This window comes from Lolium perenne, chromosome 4 (genome assembly GCF_019359855.2).
Source record: "Lolium perenne isolate Kyuss_39 chromosome 4, Kyuss_2.0, whole genome shotgun sequence".
In the NCBI taxonomy this organism is placed as follows: domain Eukaryota; kingdom Viridiplantae; phylum Streptophyta; class Magnoliopsida; order Poales; family Poaceae; genus Lolium; species Lolium perenne.
The window spans coordinates 267,244,320-267,263,380 of record NC_067247.2 but is presented as its reverse complement, the minus strand read 5'-3'; the positions used below and the strand labels follow the sequence as shown (position 1 = coordinate 267,263,380).

Sequence of the window (19,061 nt, the reverse complement as noted above, 5' to 3'; positions counted from 1 at the left end):
TAATGTAATCAACAAATACATCCTTAGATATAGAATTGATGTTTTATCCCTAGTGGCAACAGCACATCCACAACCTTAGAGGTTGCTGTCACTCCCCCAGATTGAATGGAGGCATGAACCCACTATCGAGCATAAATACTCCCTCTTGGAGTTACTAGCAAAAACTTGGCCAGAGCCTCTACTAACAACGGAGAGCATGCAAGATCATAAACAACACATAGGTAATAGATTGATAATCAACATAACATAGTATTCTCTATCCATCGGATCCCAACAAACACAACATATAGCATTACAGATAGATGATCTTGATCATGTTAGGCAGCTCACAAGATCTGACAATGAAGCTCATAAGGAGAAGACAACCATCTAGCTACTGCTATGGACCCATAGTCCAGGGGTGAACTACTCACTCATCACTCCGGAGGCGACCATGGCGGTGAAGAGTCCTCCGGGAGATGATTCCCCTCTCCGGCAGGGTGCCGGAGGCGATCTCCTGAATCCCCCGAGATGGGATTGGCGGCGGTGGCGTCTCTGGAAGGTTTTCCGTATCGTGGCTCTCGGTACTGGGGGTTTCGCGACGAAGACTTTAAGTAGGCGGAAGGGCAGAGTCGGAGGAGTCACGGGGGCCCCACACGCCAGGGCCGCGCGGGCCCCCTGTAGGCCGCGCCGCCCTAGTGTGGCGGCGCCCCGTGGCCCCACTTCGTCTCCCCCTAGGTCTTCTGGAAGCTTCGTGTGAAAATAGGCCCCCGGGCGTTGATTTCGTCCAATTCCGAGAATATTTCCTTACTAGGATTTCTGAAACCAAAAACAGCCGAAACAAGAATCGGCTCTTCGGCATCTCGTTAATAGGTTAGTGCCGGAAAATGCATAAATATGACATATAATGTGTATAAAACATGTGAGTATCATCATAAAAGTAGCATGGAACATAAGAAATTATAGATACGTTTGAGACGTATCAGGCGCCTCCTTGATTCTAGCCAAAAGGAGGGGCAGATTTGAGAAGTTGCGTTACTACCGCATGTACGCCTTAAGACTAGTCATAGTGGAAAATAACATAGAGTAGTAAGAGCAAGTACAATAAGTTCTACTCAGCTGGCTATAAGGAATAGAATAATATATTTTTGTCTAGTTGGAGGAGAGAGAAGGTAAGTGGGCTCTTATGCAAGGGCCAGCTCTAGCACGTGCTCCTAGGTTAGTTGTGAGAGTGAAAGGTGGGCCATATATTTATAAAGTACTACATTCTTATAGCCAACTATTGTACATGTTAGCTACAAGTCAGCTATAGCCGACATGGCAACTTGCTTATAGCCAACAGCCGGCTCTACTATTGGAATTGCTCTAACATGCACATGTTACTACTTTATGTTACTACCTTAATAGTGGTTAATAACATCAAAGTAGTGTCATAGATGGCTTCATTAATTAGCTTATAGACTCATTGTATCTTGGGAAGTGTGATGTTACAGTAACTAGCTATGTTACTCCATTGTCCTCTCTCCTCATTAACTCACTGTCACATAAACAAATTTGCTGAGTTGGACATGAAGTTACTACCAAAGTTACTTGCACTATGAGTAGTCTAAGCTCTGATGAAAAACTGAAAAAAATCGCCCTAAGCGGAGGGAGTACTAAATTAATGAGGACTAATCTTCCACCTAGAGATATTAATTTTCATTTCCAACTAGAAATTCGCTTATGTAGTCTTTTCTCGACTATTTTCCATTCAGCAAGAGTAAACCTCCAATAATGAACCGGAATGCCCAGATAACCGATCGGAAAACTGCCTAACCCACATCCAAAAAGTTCAGCATATTGGTTAGCCTTGTCTTGAGCCTCGCTGAAACAAAACAATTCACTTTTATGGAAATTAATTTTAAGACCTCACAAATGCACAAAAGCTGATAGAATTAGTTTCAGATTTCTAGCTTTGTCGAGATCATAATTGTAAGGGTATTTTACCCTTAACCATTATTTTGGTTAACAATGACACCGGAGCTATTGTGTGAACTAATGGTTTTTATAACTATATACACATGTTTTAGGCCACATATGAGGTTGCAAGGTGGTGAGAAAGGTTTTTAGTCAGCATACGAGGATGCAAGGTGGTGAGAGACCCCCCAATTGATGTTCTCAAGAAGTGACGGTGTTTTGGCTCTTTTCTCTATTGGTTATATTGGAGTCTATAGGAATCACCGCTCTACTAAGAGGGGCGGTCTCGATGAGCTTAAAGGAGATGTTGCCAAAGCCACATATACACATCCTACCACATAATCTTCACTCCAGAAATGCTGAGAGGTATAATTGTTCCGAAAAGGGAGGAAGAACTGCAGCTCCAGGAAACTCGGCACACAGCCCGGCATACCGGGTGCTGCTGCTTGGTAGCCCAGTATGTGGCCCGGCCTGTCGGGTGGTATACCGAAATTTCCGGTACTGACGGGTCCTCTGCCGGGTGCATCGACTCTGACTCCTCAAACGGCTCTTTTCTCGGGAGGACTATATAAGCCCCTTCTTCTTCCTTGAAGGGGTAAGGTGACCAGTGCAAAAGCTCAAGATATTTCTCTCTATCTCATACTCCATTGTTGAGCTCCAAAACCTTCAGATCTCCCTCCCCTCCAACCAAACTCAAATCCCTTTGGGGAAACGCTTGAGGAGGCCTTGATCTACGATTCCACCAAGCCAAATCTCATTCCCCCTTGAGTTCATCGTGCTAGCTGGGTGCTCTTGGGTTTTGGGGAAACCCTAGGTGGCTAGAGTCACTCGGAAGCATCCAAATTGTGGATTTGCTCCAAGAAGAAGTTTGTGAGGGTTTGGAGGCTACCTTTAAAGTCTACCACAAGTGAGTGAGCTATTTCTTCGTGGGATAGGTTCCAGAGAAGAAGGTGAGCCTAGGTGGCATTGGGAAATCCTTCGTGTGATCCCCACCTCTCCAAATTTGACGTACCTTCCTGCAAAAGAACGGAACACAGGAATACATCTTCGTCTCCGCGCGCCTTGGTTATTTATAACCGATATCTTTACTTGTGTTATTTACTTGTGTGATAGCCTTCGTGCTTGAGTATCTTGTTTCATCATATAGGATGCCTCACCTAGTTTGCATTAGGCTCACTTTATATTCCGCAAAGCCTAAACTTGCAAAATAAAAAAAGAAAATTTATAGAAACCTATTCACCCCCCTCTAGGTTTACCATCTCTGAACTTTCAAAAAGAGAATTGTATCGTCCGCATACTGAAAGATAGAGAGACCCCCATCCACCAAGTGGGGTACTACTCCTTCAATTTGGCCATCAACCTTAGCACGCTCAATTAAAATGGCAAACATATCCGCCACAATGTTGAATAACAGTGGAGATAGATGATCGCCTTGTCTCAACTCTTTTTTTGTCTGAAAGTATTTACCAACGTCATCATTGACCTTAATGGTAACACTTTCTCCAAAAACAAAGTTATTAATTAGCTCGCCCTACTCCTCAGAGAAACCTTTCATCCTCAGAGTTTGTTGAAGGAAAGACCACTTGGCTTTATCATAGACTTCCTCGAATTCTATTTTGAGGATTACCCCATTCAATTTCTTGCGGTGCATCTCATGTATTGTTTCATGCAATGTTACGACTCCATCCAGGATGTATCGACCTTGCATGAAAGCAGTCTGAGTGGGGCGCACCACATGATCAACCATCGAATTCAGTCTAATAGTAGCAACTTTTGTGAAAATTTTATAACATACATTAAGGAGACATATTGGCCTGTATTATTGAATTCGTTCCGCCTCATTAACAACAAAAAATCCCCTTTTATAATTTCCCAGAAGGATTGGTAAAACTCCGCAGGGAAACCACCAGTTCCTGGCACCTTGTTATGTTCCATTTGAAAAACAGCCTTTCTGACCTCTTCCTTAGAATAAGGGGCGGTAAGGAGCATATTTTTCTCTAGGGACACTTGTGGAATATCATCTATCCTGGTTTCATCCAGGGTCACTTCAGATTCCACGGGGGCACCAAAACGATCCTTATAATAAGACGTAATATATGACTTAAGCTGCTCATGACCTTCGATCACGTCCTCATCCTGAATCAGAGAATAAATGAGTTTTTTCCTGTGTCTCTCGCTGGCGACACTATGAAAGTATCTCGTATCCAAATCTCCCTCGAGTAGGAATTGAGCCTTTGACATTTGGTGCCATTGGAGTTCCTCCTCTCGCAGTAATTTGGCTAACTTAGCATTATATGGCTTTTAATGTCAATTTCATGCATTATTAGTGACCTTATTTCCGCGATTGCCTCTAAATCATCAATCGTAGATGATAGGCTAAGTTTCTCTTGTTTGAGCTGCCAGTCATGCGTCTCGCCCATCCACCAAGGTATCTCCGCATAGAACGGAGTTTGTTATTCCACCTTTGGATGGGGTCGACCTAGCAACAGGCTTCTCCCATATTTTCGTAACCATTTCATGGAATCCATCCCGTAGTAACCATCCAAGTTCGAATTTGAACTGTCGTGGTCGCTGAGGTGTTGGAGTACCAGTGGTCAATAAAATAGGAGCATGATCCGATAAGTTAGAAAGCCGAGCTAAAACTCGAACAGATACGAGCAATTTTTTTTCCCAATCAGTATCCTTCAGTACCCGATCTAACTTCTCGTAGGTAGGCTTTGGATAAATAAATGGGAAGAATTTCACTTTCTAGCCTCTGCAACAAAACTAGGAATGCACACAGCCATTAAGCATGAGTACTAAGATTTTAAATCTTGGTAAGACTAAATCATAGTCCTCATGAGTATCCGGTCTAGCCTAGACCTCAAGTATAAATATAAACCTAAATTCACGTTCATGCGGATTTGAACTTAGGTGATGGGTTTGTAGAACCACTCCCCCAACCAGTTGAAGCAGGCTCACTTCCCTCTCTCTCTCTCCCTGCGTTCTACGAAGTGAAAACTTCAGACGAACTTTAAAAGTTTGAACTAAAAATCAACATTTATAATACAAAGCAAACATTACGTGGTAAACTTAGCCATTTAACACCAAAACTATATCTCATTACGTGGCATACTTAGCCTTTGGAAACACTATGGATGCTCTAAATGTAAACAAACTTCTCTAAATATGACTTTGACTAAACCTCAAAGGCCTGGTAATTATAAACCAAGGAAGTATAATTTTAAAATTAAGGACAATAGTAAAGTTGACGGCTGATTATCATCTCGGCTGTATTTCGACTATGAGATGTAATAGGTGTGGATATGTTGCGGGTAGTTCAAGTCGGACTCTAATAGCAAGTGCCTCCTAAATAATGTGGGGGTACCACACATCGTAACATATGTCAACTTGATAGAAACATAGAGGGGGAGGGGGGGGGGGGAGCGAGAAGGCGAGCTCGTCGAACCTCATTAACAAATGTCGGTGTCGTCATTCTGTTGTGATTACTTGGTCCTCGGTAAATCGACTATGTGTCTACGATAACATCAAGTGGTATCAACTCGAGGTTCGAAGGCTGTAGATTGTTGATCTAGAGGATGAAGAAATTGCAGCGTTGTGATTGGCAGTCGTTCGCACGGATTCGCAAATGAAGGCACTATGATGTTGGATACCAGGTGGGCATATTCCTATCACACTCCTGAGGCTCCTCAACTTCACGGGTCGTCCGCGCAGGCGACTCCGGAGGCTCCTCAACCTCCTCCCCAACACACCTTCAATCCTGGCCTCTTCCGGCCTTCGCCACCGTCGATGCCTGCGGTGGTGGCGGTGCTCGCTTGTCAAAGACGGATGGGAGGGGAGGCGCATCATAGCAATCGACCCTTGCATGGAGTAACATCGGTCTGGGGGCGCAGGTGGTGGCGCCGATCTATTTGCGCACTGGCGCTGAGGCAGTGGGGTGAGGCAGCGGGGCCAGCCATGGCGGTGTGGCTAGGCGCGACAGTGTGGGAGACGTCGGCAAGATCTGCGCAGGCCCGATCTGCGCCTATTGAGGGCTGGCCCGAGGTGTGCCTCCTCCTCGGCCTGCTCTGTGTCTCGCGACCGCGAGCTTCTCCTGTTCGGTATCCCGGCGGCCGGCTCTTTGCGTGGAGTGACAACGGTCTAGGGCGCAGGTGGCGGCACCGATCTATGTGCGCGCTGGCACTGAGGCATCGGAGGGAGGCGGCGGGGCTGGCCATGGCAGTATAGTGGTGAGGCCAGGCGTGGGAGACGCTGGCGAGGCCCGCGCAGGCCCGATCTGGGCTTGTTACGGTTGATGCATGTAAAATGCATACATGAACTTTGTAGTTTATTATACTAAAATCCTTATTATATTACAATTTAATTATATTTATTGGGACTAACATATTAATAATTTCAAAAGTGCATAAGTTCTTGTTTTATACTTTGTTATGTAGGAAATAGGCAAATATGGATGGAAACCGGTCATTATGGTGAAATCTGGAGTTTGCTGAAAACTGTCATTGTAGTACTTTTTTTTGAAGATGACCACGATAGGCCCCGAAGACATCATCAAATAAAGAAAGAGGAAATTTACAAAGTTGCGGGGAATACATGGTCAAAAAAACTTGTGGGGAATTTTATACTCTTGCTTTTAGAAATTTGCCGCAATCGGATTTCGGATGCTCCCTATTTGGCCATATTACTGAAGGGTACAAAGGCTATTTCGGGAACCCGAAAATATGTCATGTGATTGACTCAAACTCCTTCCATATTTGGGGATTTTAGCCGAGGCAAGACTTGATGGGATCATAAAGGACAGAGGGGAGTTCTAGGAAGGTTCTAGAGGTGCCCAAAAACCCTTGGATCAAAGGGGCATCCATCCATTGCGACAAAATCCATCCCCTTGATAGCCGCCAAGGAGGGGGGGGGGGGGAACCTCCTCCACACCAGCACCAAGTCCAAGAAAATCTGTTGGCAAACATGATGTGTATTCCAATCTATCACTTTCCTATGATAATTTGTACCTCTATGTCAAACGGGACCTTTAGTCCCGGTTGGAGATACACGGAGACTAAAGAGGTTGGGGAGATGTGCGGCTGGTGCGAGCCCATTTAGTCCCGGTTGGAGATACCAACCGGGACTAAAGGTCTATCTTTAGTCCCGGTTGGTGTCCACCAACCAGGACTATAGGATTTCTTGGTTTTTTTTGCTCTCCCCCGGATCGCCTTTTTTTAGCTTTGTAAAATACCAAAGAAAATGATAGAAAGTTCAAAATTAAAAATACTTTCAGATGTTGGTAGGTTAGGTGATCTAGTTATTATAAAAAATAACAAACATGGATTCCAACTTATTTTGCAAAAACATGGATTTTTTTGGTACGGACTCAAAAAAATATTTAATATATGAAAATATACCTACGCGAAAACTTACATCCGAATTCAATTTTTAGATTTCCAAACTGCCAAAGGGAAGTACGAAATAAATCAGATTTTAGATTTTCCAAAAAAATTTATTTTTTTATTGTTAACTATTTACTAAAGATTATTATTACTTCATTATTTTTGTTCGTTCAAATAATTATTTCAAAATTCAAACAATAAAGAAGTGTGACATCGTGACAAAGAGGTTATTAGGGTTGATATGATACTAATATCAATAAGTTGTGGTGATGTATTTGGAAGCTTGTTCAGAAGGAACTCAAAAGTTAAGAATGCTTGGGCTGAACTAGTTTGATCATGGGTGACCGATCAAGAAGTTTGACCATGTGTAAGTAGTTTGAGTAGAGATTAAGTGTAGTTAGAGATCACTAAACTGGTTAAATTAAATAACTAGCACTCGATCGCACTCAACACGTGGACCAACCGTGACTAAAGGTTCTCCAGCCCCAGCCCTCGAGACTTGCCCCACGTGGAGGTTTTTAGAGCATCTCCAGTCGCGTCCCCAAACCGTCCCCCAAAGGGATTTAAGGCGCGTCGGACAAAAAAACGTTCCCAGTCGCGTCCCCCAAAGCCGCTTTTTGTCCGGCGCGGACAGATACGGTGTTCGGCGCCCCGAGCCCGTCCCCGCCCCACAGGGGACGCTCCGGGAACGCCGGACACACCGAAAAGCGAGGTGTGGTGTGGCGGGGCCGATGCATCAGAGGCACATTAAATTTTAACCTAACCGTCGCCTACCTCGCGACGTAAGTTATTGGCGCGCAGCGATGGTGCATTTCCCGTAGAGGCGCAGCGAAGCGTCTCGTCGCGCCTAGCTCTGCGTGCCAGCGTTAATGAGCGCCGCCGCTCCCCCGCCTCCCTCCGGCCTATAAAAGGGCCGCCTCTCATCGTCCCTCTCACACACAAACCCTATCGCGTCTCTCCCCAACCCTAGCCGCCACCATCTCAAGAGCCAACGCCATGGCTGGTAGAGGCGGAGGCCGAGCTCGCGGCCGTGGTCGTGGCCGCGGCAGAGTTGCACGCTCGCCGTCACCTGCGACACCGTCGTCGTCCTCATCGTCGGACTTGCAGGACGAGGAGGGGCCCGTGCTGTTCGAGTTCATCGTCGTCCTCAAGGGCGACCCACACGGCATCCAGAGGCTAGTGGACACCTTCGCCGACTTCGTCGCCGGCGACGAGCGCCCGGGCTCGCCGCATCTGCGGGAGGATGACTGCAGCTGCTGCCGGTGGATCGTCGACGTGATCTACAATGCGCGCGGCAAGATGTACCTCCACATCGACTGGGAGAAGTTCGCGCGCTACCACCGCCTCGAAGCCGGCTTTGTGGTCGTGTTCTCCTACTTTGGCGACAGGGACATGAGCGTCAAGGCGTTCGACGAGACGCGTTGCCGCCGGAACTACCACGGCGACAGCGCCGAGGAGGGCGACGACTGAAGAGTGTTCTTTCTTCGTAACGAATATATGCACGGTGGTTTCTGGTTGTTCCAACAGGAGCACCCTCACCAGCTGGATTTTCCAGTTTGGGTGACTGGGTGTGCCCTCGAGTGCACTTCTTGGAAACGAATACACGAAACCTTCGATGCCCTGCCTAGTTAGATTTAGTTATTTTGCAATATTTTATATTTGTGTCAACCATGGTTCAAACTATGTATTAGTTTGTGGAAAACCATATTCCAAATTATGTCTTCGTGTAAACTCCGTTCCCAATTATGTATTAGCTTGTGGAATATTTCTTCTTTTTATTGAAATAAAAAAACAAAAAAACCAAAAAAGAGTATTTTAATGTTTGGGGGCGGCGTTTGGGGATGCAGCTGGGGAGCAACGTCCCCCAAATGCGACACGAACGAAACACGTCCCCCAAACGCTTAATCCAGCGCCGATTGAGGAACGATATGGAGGACGCGACTGAAGATGCTCTTAGTCCCGGTTTGTGCGAAACCGGAGCTAAAAAATTAGGTCTTTAATCTCGATTTGGTAGCCCGGTTGGGTAATAATAACTAGAGCCTTTTTTTTTGCGGTTGAATAGAGAGCTATTATTCCTTAACACAAGATCCTGCCTGCTCAGCCAAAAGGCTAACCACAAGAAAATCCGGTGGTACATCAAGCTAACTACTCGTCACCTCTAGAGTGCAAGCATGTTTCGCACACAGATGAGCCGAGAGATTGGCAGTTCTAGCAACATGTTGAATAACAAAGAGCTTTTTTTTTTCTTTTTCTTTTTTTTAATAATAACTAGAGCCTGTTCTGAACCGGAACAATAGGCTATTTTTCTACTAGTGTATATATACCGCTTACGACAGTTGTATCGGAGATATTGGCAGTTTGACATGATGCATCTTGCTGCTGGTTAATTAACTTAGCAAGCACATGGAACTAGCAGAGGGTTGGTTAGTGGTAGATCACCTTCATTTCGCACCCGGATGGTTGCTGAGCAGATCAATGCAGCAGCTCGCGCGATTAGTTGCTAGCAGCCGTTATGCATTGGCCAGAAAGACGATACCGATTAGTCAATTCGTTTAGCAAAATCCTCACCGGCTCAACGCACTTGATCTATCGACAGAGGTCTCTTATTTTCCCACCTACTGTTTGGAAATCCTGAATATATTCCGAGCAAAGTCAAACATGCACACAAACTTTAGTTAGCTAACTGAGCATGCCTTGCTTTCTACCTTAATTATTGAGATCATCATGAGCAACGTAAGCTAGATTTGCCAGAAACGAGCATAACGACGATCGAGGTCAATTGGTTGCGCTATATAAGCACTTGTCGCCGCGCCTTGTGTCCTCACTCCTCATCCTTCACACCGATCGATCACATTCAGACTTCAGCAAATTCAGTTGATCTGTACTTAAGTTAGTACCTCGATCGTACGTAGGCATGGCTTCTCACGGCTGCTTCTTTGTGGCGATGATGGCGATTGCTATGCTGGCCACGGCGAGCAATGGCCAGCCGCTGGTTCCTCACTTCTACGACAAGGTGTGTCCGGCGGCGCTCCCAGCCATCAAGAAGGTCGTCGAGGAGGCTGTCGCGGCGGAGCCGCGCATGGGCGCCTCGCTCCTGCGCCTGCACTTCCATGACTGCTTCGTCAACGTACGTACAAACATACACGCGTGCCTACGAATTTGAAAGTCTTGGATTGGTAGACACATTCTGTTGACGCACATTGCTGTTTGTGTGCTGCTTGATTCAGGGGTGCGATGGGTCCATCCTGCTGGACGACACGCCCTTCTTCACCGGCGAGAAGAACGCCGCGCCCAACGCCAACTCCGTCCGCGGCTTCGAAGTGATCGACCGCATCAAGGTCGCCGTCGACGCCGCGTGCAAGGGAAACGTGGTGTCCTGCGCCGACGTCGTGGCCGTCGCAGCGCGAGACTCCGTCGTCGCGCTCGGAGGGCCGTCGTACGAGGTGCCACTGGGCCGGAGGGACGCTCGGACAGCGAGCCAGGCGGCGGCGAACAACAGCATCCCGGCGCCGACCTTCGACCTCGGCCGCCTCGTCTCCAACTTCGCCGAGCACGGCCTCACCGCGCAGGACCTCGTCGTGCTGTCCGGCGCCCACACGCTGGGCTTCTCCCGCTGCACAAACTTCCGCGACCGCCTCTACAACGAGAGCGCCACCCTGGACGCCTCCCTCGCCGCGCAGCTCAGGGGTCGCTGTCCGCGTGCCGACGGCGACGGCGACGACAACCTCGCGCCGCTCGACCCGACACCCGCGCGGTTCGACGGCGGGTACTACGCCTCGCTGCTGCGCAGCGGGGGTGTGCTGCACTCGGACCACCAGCTGCTCGCCGGACCCACCGACGGGCTCGTCAGGCTCTACGGCGCCGACCACGAGGCGTTCAGGAGGGACTTCGCGGTGGCCATGGTGAGGATGGGCAGCCTGAGCCCGCTCACCGGGAGCAGCGGCGAGATCCGCGCCAACTGCAGGAAAGTCAACTACTAGCTTGCATGCGTCAATTCTCAGTGGCTCGCTCGCGCGCGACCGTGGTTAGCACTTGGCCGTTGAATTTGCTGTGTCTGTCAAATCGACTGTCTTTTTTTTTTTTTGAAGCATTTAGCATTTGTTGGATTCTTGGGCTATAGCATTTCATTTGATTACGTTTGTGGGGATTTTGTAAGTGGAAACAATGTTCCGTTTATTTATGCTTATTACGTACGTTGTACAGTTTATTTCACTCGGATGTGAACTAGTTCTCATCTTCTATGTAGGGTATCTGATGTAAACTATCTTTAATTTCGTGAAAATGTGGAAATCGATTTGAAACTCCTTTCCAGGTGCATTCTTGGCTTCTTGTAACATCTCAACATCATTTCTGAATTACAGTGTGTTATCTATACTCACTCCGTCCTCAAATAAGTAACTTCTAGCCTCAAACTTTGATCATAAAAGAATGTACTTCTATATTTTCAATGCACTTTAAAGTAGCAAAAATTGTTTCTCTCTCATTGCATGAAAATTAAACCCAGTAATATTAAGCATACGTTATCTTTATTTTCTACATGCAATTAGCTTATTGGAGGTGAAAAAATTAAAAAGGAGAGATGTTTGTTTGTATCTTTCCAATGTAATTATCTCTCTACTTGATAATCTCTCTTAAAAATCCGCATGTCCACTTATTTATGAACGGAGAGAGTATATAATATCAGGAATATAACTAAACTTCTTGTATAAACAAAATGCTTGTTCACTTTTGGTGAAGCCAGGAAGGTCCAGTCCCGGGGTACATTTGTTGCCAACCATCTGGTAGTGCCTTGATGGTGAGCCTGCTCTCGTCTTGTCACTCAGGGCATCTCCAGCGGCGCGACGCAAATGGTCGCTCGCTCAGCGATCGTTTGCGTCCGCTTTGGTCGTAAATGCGTCTGGCACCCTCTCCAGCGGCACGACGCAAAGTGACCGGACCGTCCGCGGAGACGCAAACCTGGCACAAATATGCGCCAGGTTTGCGTCTCGGCGGACGCTGCGCGGACGCGCAAAGTGTCCGCTGCGGTCTCCACCGGGCCCGCCTGGCAGCGAGCCTGCATGGAGGGCATCGCTTCCGCGGCCATCGCTTCCGCGGTCAGCGCTTCCGCGTCTGCGCCGCAGCCTTCGCCATGAATGCCGCAGCTTCCTGTTCTGCGCGTGCACTGGCGGGCGGCGGCTGGGCTTCTGCGGTGCCTTCAATGGCATCGTATCCCGTGCGCGGCCGCCCTTAAAAGTCCAGCGGCCGCGTTGCTCCTTCGCCCACAGCTCCACTCGCACCACAACCGCCGCTGCGCCATGGGTCAGTTTTTGTAAATTATGTTTCAGTTCAAAAAAATGATTCGTCCTAAAAAAAAATGCGTCGTGCCGCTGGAGCCACCCCCGACGCAAACGGACGCGCGGTCGTTTTCGACCAAAAGGGCCGACGCAAACGGACGCACGCGGACGCTAAAATGCGTCGCGCCGCTGGAGATTCCCTCATGGTCTAGGGAGGTTGGGCGCCCCAGCAAGCCACTGCGGACTTGCCGCACCGCCCTGCCTGCTCGATGAACGCGTGACACTTGTGCTGCATGCACCATCCCTTGTACCGTCCCCTTGTAGTATAAAAGGAGGGCGTTGAGCTGTAGAAAAGGTTAGGCTTGGAGGAAAAAATGAGAAAAAAGTTGTATCAGAGGTGTTGGAAGAGGGAGTCTCAGCTCCCTGTGTAAGCTGTTCATGATCAAGGAGATCGGACAAGTAGGCCGTACCTGCGTAAAAAACTCATGTCTTTGTGTCGTGCTTGATTCTGTTTGCAGCGTCTACTCTAGCCGAACAAAAAAGGGGTGTAAACCTCGGTGTCCGCCATCTTAGGGACGCGACACTATGCTTCTATTCTAAAAGAGACACACCGAAGATAAGTGTTCTCTATGTTGGTGGCGGTGGCGAGAAGACTCATTTAAGTCTACTATTGTCGCCAAAAGAAGCAACCTCACCGACGAAGAAGACCGCCTATTGGATACCCTTCCACCAGCCAATTCCTTTATTATCTTGCCATTTGTGACTCGGTTGACCCACTCTATTATTGTCAACAACAATATGGTATGTTTCTCGAACTTAGTGATGATTTCCTCCATTGTTTGTGTTGGTCTTTTGACTACATTTCTCTATATATTTTGCATCCACGATGGCATCTTAGAAATTACTCCCTCCATCCCAAAATGTAAGGCGCCTAAGATTTAGTCAAAAGTCAACATATTTAAAGTTTGACCAAATTTATATGTAAAAATATAAACATTCAGAATGCCAAATCAATATCAATAGATTCATCAGAAAATATAGTTTCTCAAAACATCTATTTGATATTGTATATATTCATATTTTTTTGTATAAATTTGGTTAAACTTAGAAGAGGTTGACTTTTGGCTAAAGCTTAGGCGCCTTACATTTTGGGACGGAGGGAGTACCAAAGAAGATGCTTTTCTTCATTGTATCATTTTATGATCAAGGCTTAGCCGAAGTGCGTCTTAGAGCAGTGTTAGCACTGTTACGTACAAGAAAGAGAATGATGGCCTATATCCTTCAACAGAGAGGCGTGGAGGGCTTTCCACATGGATGAACCTGATCTTCAGGTTAGTAGATGAACCTAGTGCTTAAGAAGTTGTTCTGACCCTACTTTTCCTTGTCTAAATCAACATTTTACACAAGAGTTTCTTATATAAATAAACATTATAAACAAACCAGTAAGCATTCAACCAGAAATGTGGTTGTTGGTAGGCACAACTATACAGTATCGTTTCCTTTTTTTTCAGGATTATACAGTATATATATCCTTATTTCGTGTGGGAAGCAAGTAGACCATGCGAAGGAGAAATGACTGAATCTGAATCCCTGTAAGGAATTCCAAGAAAGACCCAATAAGCACATCAATATGGCCTTCACGTTGACACCTTATTCGGTTCCAGTAAAGTTACCGGCCCATCTGCTTTGCAATTGCAAACGCCCCATCCACTTTCCCTTGTAGTCTCACTTCTTGAGCTTTCACTCAGTTCACCTTGCCACAGTTGAGCCGGATCTCCCCCTGCGCGCCCGTGAGCACGCCGATGTTGCCCATGTTCACCATGGCCGCGGCGAAGTCGGAGCTGAACTGCGCGGCGTTGGAGGAGTAGGTATTGACGAGGGCGTCGGTGGAGCCGCCGTTGAAGAGCTGCTGGTCTGAGTGGAGGAGCCCCTGCTGCGAGAGAAGGTTGCCGTAGTAGGCGTTGTCGAAGGAGTCGGGGGTGGACACGTCGAGCGGCGCCAGTGTGCCGTCGCCATTGGGGGCGGACTGCGGGCAGTTGGCCTGCAGCGACGCCGCGTACGCCGGGGCGATGTTGGAGTCGCCGTAGATCCGGCTCCGGAAGTTTAAGCATGCCGCCCGCCCGATCGTGTGGGCTCCTGCATGCACGAGTGTACAAGTTTGTAAACTTACGGGTTCGAGGGCATCAATTCGCAAAAAAAAAAAAAATCAAGAGCATCGCATTAACAAAAAAATATATTAATGACATCACAATGTCCATCCGTATAACTTAAACTTTCCTTATGTTTGATGTAAGCAATCAACCATAATCTTGATTTATCCTAGCACTATGCAAATTATAAATTGAAGATACCAGATAAATCAATTTGTAATTTATAAATTGATTGACCGAGAGATACTAAACCTTAGACCACATATATTCAACAAAACCTAAATCCAGATGGTGACTCATCGAGCTATGTCAAACAGTTTTCATTGAAAATCACCAATGAGAGCATAAAGATGTACTCCTTGGTCCTAAAATATGTATCTCAACTTTTTCTAGACACGGGTATTTATAACTAAAATACATCTAGATACATCCAAATCTAGATAAAGTTGAGTCACTTATTTATGGATGGAGGAGGTATTATATATGTGAAAATAAATATCTAGAACACAATTTTTAATTAAGATTGCGATGGGCATGCATGTGTGTCGCCTCATTGCATTATGAAGCCAGCACCTTCCTTGTGACAGTTGCAGAAGCGTCTCTACCCATCAACCCAGCCCAACCTGATACCAACACACTGACTTACCAGGCATTGGGCCCTCTCTCCCCAAAGGACTAGCCTGTTAGGAGCGGACACCTTTAGCCTTATAAGTCGCTTATGTTCTCCTCCCAGAAAGGTATGGGACTAAACCCGATAAATCTCCCCCTCACATATCGGTCACCATGGGCCCGCTTGATACAAAGTTTCTAGACTACCAACCAAGACCAATCACCATCAGTACAGAAGCAATTCACATCCGGAGACCTGGGTTATGATACCAATTGTAACAGTTGTTGGGCTCTCTACATGAGTATCTCAACCCATCAACTCAGCCCAACCGAACACCAACACAAACTTTAATCAGGCCTTGGGCTGTCTCCCCTAGAATTTTGTTAGGAGGGAACACACTCAACTTTATAAGTTCTATCCGGTCTCGTTCTGCAACCAATGTGGGACTAAACCTAACACTCCTCCTTCTTCTACCTCTCGCTCTCGCTCCTTCCCTATGCATTCACTTCTTTCTCAGGCGCTCACCCTACCTTCCGTTCTTCTTGCTCACTACACCGCTTCTCCTCCTTTATCTTCTTTCTCCGTTCTTCCTTCTCTACCTCCCCATGCTGGAATTTTTTGAAACTAAAAACAGCAGCATTCTACTGTGTGTACTTAAATTTTTATTTTTTCCAGAGTACAATATTTAGAGAAGTACGAGAGAGAGACTAATTAAAAGAAACGGCTTTCAGTCCACGAGGAAGATGAAAAGCATTGCCAGCCCTCCTCCATTCGTTCTCTAAGACCACGAAGCGAACATCCATTTTCTGTTAGAGCGTATTTTAAAATATCATGTGCTGCAGATGCCCGGGGTCAGTACTAGTCACATGTCGGTGTAACGATCAAGCAAACGCGACGACGTGTCGTAGAATTGATCTTTCCGGTGTAGGGTTGTTAGCATGCATGTCATTTTCGCAGTGAATAATGTGGCTACAAGTCTACCTGCATGTGGCCGAGTGGCAAATCTGACTAGACTAGACATGTTTGGTTTTCTCTAACGGAGCATGTGCCATGTCTTTTCATCCATAACTAACAGTGCTCCATTAAAGATTGATTTCGAACTTTAGACCGAGTAAACCATGCAGCAATCAGTCAGCACGCAGAGAGCTTTCGAAAATAAATAATTCAGCGGAAATGATTACGGCGATTAACTACCTGAGAGCGCAACCATGTCGGTGACGCTGAGGCCTTTCCTGGAGAAGTTGCCGACGAGATCGGCGAGGTCGGAGGTCGGCGGCGGGAGGTCCCTGTTCGCCTCGGAGAGGCTCGCGGTGGTGGAGTCCCTCCTCCCCAGCGGAACCGTGTACGACGGTCCTCCTAGCTGGAACCGTGCGAGCAAAACCGATGTCAATGTCGGGCATCGATTCGCCTGAAGTTTTACCAGGAGTAGTGTCTCGAGCTTACGGCGACGATGGAGTCGCGGGCGGCGACGGTGAGGATGTCGGCGCAGGAGACGGTCTGCGCGCAGACGGCCTCCACCTGCGCCTTGACGTTGTCGATGACGTTGAGTCCCCTGATGGAGTTGCGGTTGGGGAACGCCGTCTGCTCGCCGGTGAAGCTGGCGGTGTCGTTGAGGAGCACCGACGCGTCGCATCCCTGTCACGCGCGCACCACGACACATGGAGGCCAGCTGACACGATGTTAGACCGACATGATACTACTAGTGTGCATGCTATGCTATACAATTGATGCACACGTCACACTCATGTCCGTATCGATCCCAGCCAGCTAAAGCTACAAGTCGGCAGCTGGCTAGCTACTGCGGCCGCTACTTTCACGTACCACATCATGATCAAATTGGAAAATGAGTAGCTAGCGGGTACAGAAGCTAGTTCGTATGCATAGTCGCCGAACAAGATACGCCGAAGGAGAGCAGACACCATATATGAAAATAGGTTAAGAAAGCAAAGATAGTGCATGCATGGTGTCATGGTGAGAAATGTCTTTCTAGCGTGTACACTAGAGATAGTGTGCACTTTTCCACTATGTTTTCTGGAACACGATGGAACTATATATGAAACAATTCAGCACAAATAACAAGATGGAACTATGAAACAATTCGGGACAAACCAACAAGCACATGCTCGCTATCTAGCGGTAGAAACGCCGTGTTCCATCCATCCATGGTAGAGAGCGGTGATTACTTACTTGGACAAAGCAGTCGTGGAAGTGTAGCCTGAGCAGGGAGGCTCCCATGCGAGGCTCGTTGTTCACCGCCGCCGTCACGGCGCTCTTGATCGTCGCAAGGGCGCTCGGGCAGGACGCGTCGTAGAACGTCGCCGACAGCTGTGCCGACGCCGTCACGGCCAGGCCGAGAAGCAGGATCGCCGCGATGGGATGACCGACGCTGCCGGCGGAAAAGGCCATGATCATCTGATGGGAGGTAGGGGCTTGATACAAAGATCAATGCAAGTGCCTAGCTTCCATGCGTATATATAGCCACACCGCTCTTGTGTGGGTGACTCGAGTGCTCTACACCTCGTGGCGTGATGGAGCTAGCTGAGGTTCCAAATCTCCATGGCCCACTGGCTGTCTACTACCTTAGCTTGTTAATCTTTTTTAAACAGGCTAGCTGGTTAATGTTTTTTAACAGGCCGGCTAGTAATGGTCATGCTCAGTGATCAACAACTAACTACTTTTTTTCTTCTCAAGAATGAGCAACAACTTGACAGCTTGCTAGCACAATAGTACGTACTTACAATTAATCGGGCATGTGTTTGCTTGAAAAAATTGAACAAACGGAATCCTAATTAACATAAACAGTGCTCCGTCGTTTGATCACTGTGTTTCTTTCAGAATATGCCATAACTCATAACCACACATGTGTCATGTGTGCGTGCCTGAATGCCTGCTGGCTTTTGTTGGATTGGGGATTGACATGAACGTCTGAACATATGCAATTAAACATTGGTGCGTACATACATACAGTAATTTAGCTTAATTTGATCGATAACTCAGCTGATATGATCAATAAATAATTGTTCAAACAACAATGGATTTAAAAGACCCATGAAACTAAATCCTAAATGGCTAAATAACACTGCATGTATATATATCCCGACATGGCTTCTCTTTTTTAGAACATAGTACGATGCCTCTATTGTGTATCCTTAAATTCCTCCACTTCAAGTTTGATCGAGAGATCAGCCCAACAAAAAAAGAAAAATCTCGCGAGGAGCAAAATGTGCACTAGATTGTCGTTTTCTTTTATTTTTTCTGTGTACATGGCTAGCCAGTTCAACGCTTGTTTGAACCAACGAACAACAATTAATCATTTTTATGCGAGTAATTGGACATCCTAACAAGAAACTGTATCCCAATATCAGTAGCCGTCTGGGCCCTATGGCCATATCAATCAGGCCTTTATTGATTGACTTATCTTTTTATTCTATTTTTCTTTATTCATTATTTTATTTCATTTAATTTATTGATAGGTGCAGCTAATCCGAAGGATAGATCAAGTTGGGTATATTGGTGTGTTCAATCCTCTTGTTTCCTTTTTTATTTGAAGAAAGTCGTGAGCTTTATTGATAAGGAAACGTTGTTCTTACAAACATTTGCAGCCACTTACCGACACACAACACAGGGTAGAGCCACATAACACACCACTAGTAGTACCATTCTTGCCTAGCTGCGCTAAGGCATGTGCTACTCCGTTGCTCACACGATCCAC

General features: G+C 46.8%; 2 protein-coding genes across 3 annotated transcripts; one reads left to right on the top strand and one right to left on the bottom strand.

Moving 5' to 3' along the window:
* Positions 1-10,081: 10,081 nt before the first annotated feature.
* Positions 10,082-11,523, top strand: LOC127294886 (peroxidase P7). Its single transcript, XM_051324791.2, has 2 exons — positions 10,082-10,443; positions 10,544-11,523. The coding sequence occupies exons 1-2, from the start codon at positions 10,231-10,233 to the stop codon at positions 11,294-11,296; spliced, it is 966 nt and encodes a 321-aa protein (XP_051180751.1). The 5' UTR covers positions 10,082-10,230; the 3' UTR covers positions 11,297-11,523.
* A 2,475-nt stretch (positions 11,524-13,998) lies between these two features.
* On the bottom strand, positions 13,999-17,814 carry LOC127294885 (peroxidase 2). 2 transcript variants are annotated; one of them, XM_071819149.1, is made up of 4 exons: positions 17,537-17,814; positions 16,793-17,018; positions 16,544-16,709; positions 13,999-14,725 (listed from the first exon to the last, which is right to left on the bottom strand). In XM_071819149.1, exons 1-4 carry the CDS (start codon positions 17,759-17,761, stop codon positions 14,227-14,229), a joined length of 1,116 nt encoding a protein of 371 aa, XP_071675250.1. In that variant the 5' UTR covers positions 17,762-17,814; the 3' UTR covers positions 13,999-14,226. The 2 variants fall into 2 exon arrangements, with proteins under 2 accessions (XP_071675250.1, XP_051180750.1); XM_051324790.2 differs by having other exon boundaries at positions 16,793-16,984; positions 17,537-17,812.
* Positions 17,815-19,061: the final 1,247 nt, after the last annotated feature.

What these genes read in the sequence shown, in the direction of transcription:
- LOC127294886 (XM_051324791.2), top strand. Translation starts at nt 10,231, where the DNA reads ATGGCTTCTCACGGCTGCTTCTTTGTGGCGATGATGGCGATTGCTATG. An exon ending in TCCATGACTGCTTCGTCAAC is followed by an intron (nt 10,444 to 10,543) that starts GTACGTACAAAC and finishes TGCTTGATTCAG; the next exon opens with GGGTGCGATGGGTCCATCCT.
- LOC127294885 (XM_071819149.1), bottom strand. Translation starts at nt 17,761, where the DNA reads ATGATCATGGCCTTTTCCGCCGGCAGCGTCGGTCATCCCATCGCGGCG. An exon ending in TCCACGACTGCTTTGTCCAA is followed by an intron (nt 17,019 to 17,536) that starts GTAAGTAATCAC and finishes ACATCGTGTCAG; the next exon opens with CTGGCCTCCATGTGTCGTGG. An exon ending in CGACATGGTTGCGCTCTCAG is followed by an intron (nt 14,726 to 16,543) that starts GTAGTTAATCGC and finishes TCGTGCATGCAG; the next exon opens with GAGCCCACACGATCGGGCGG.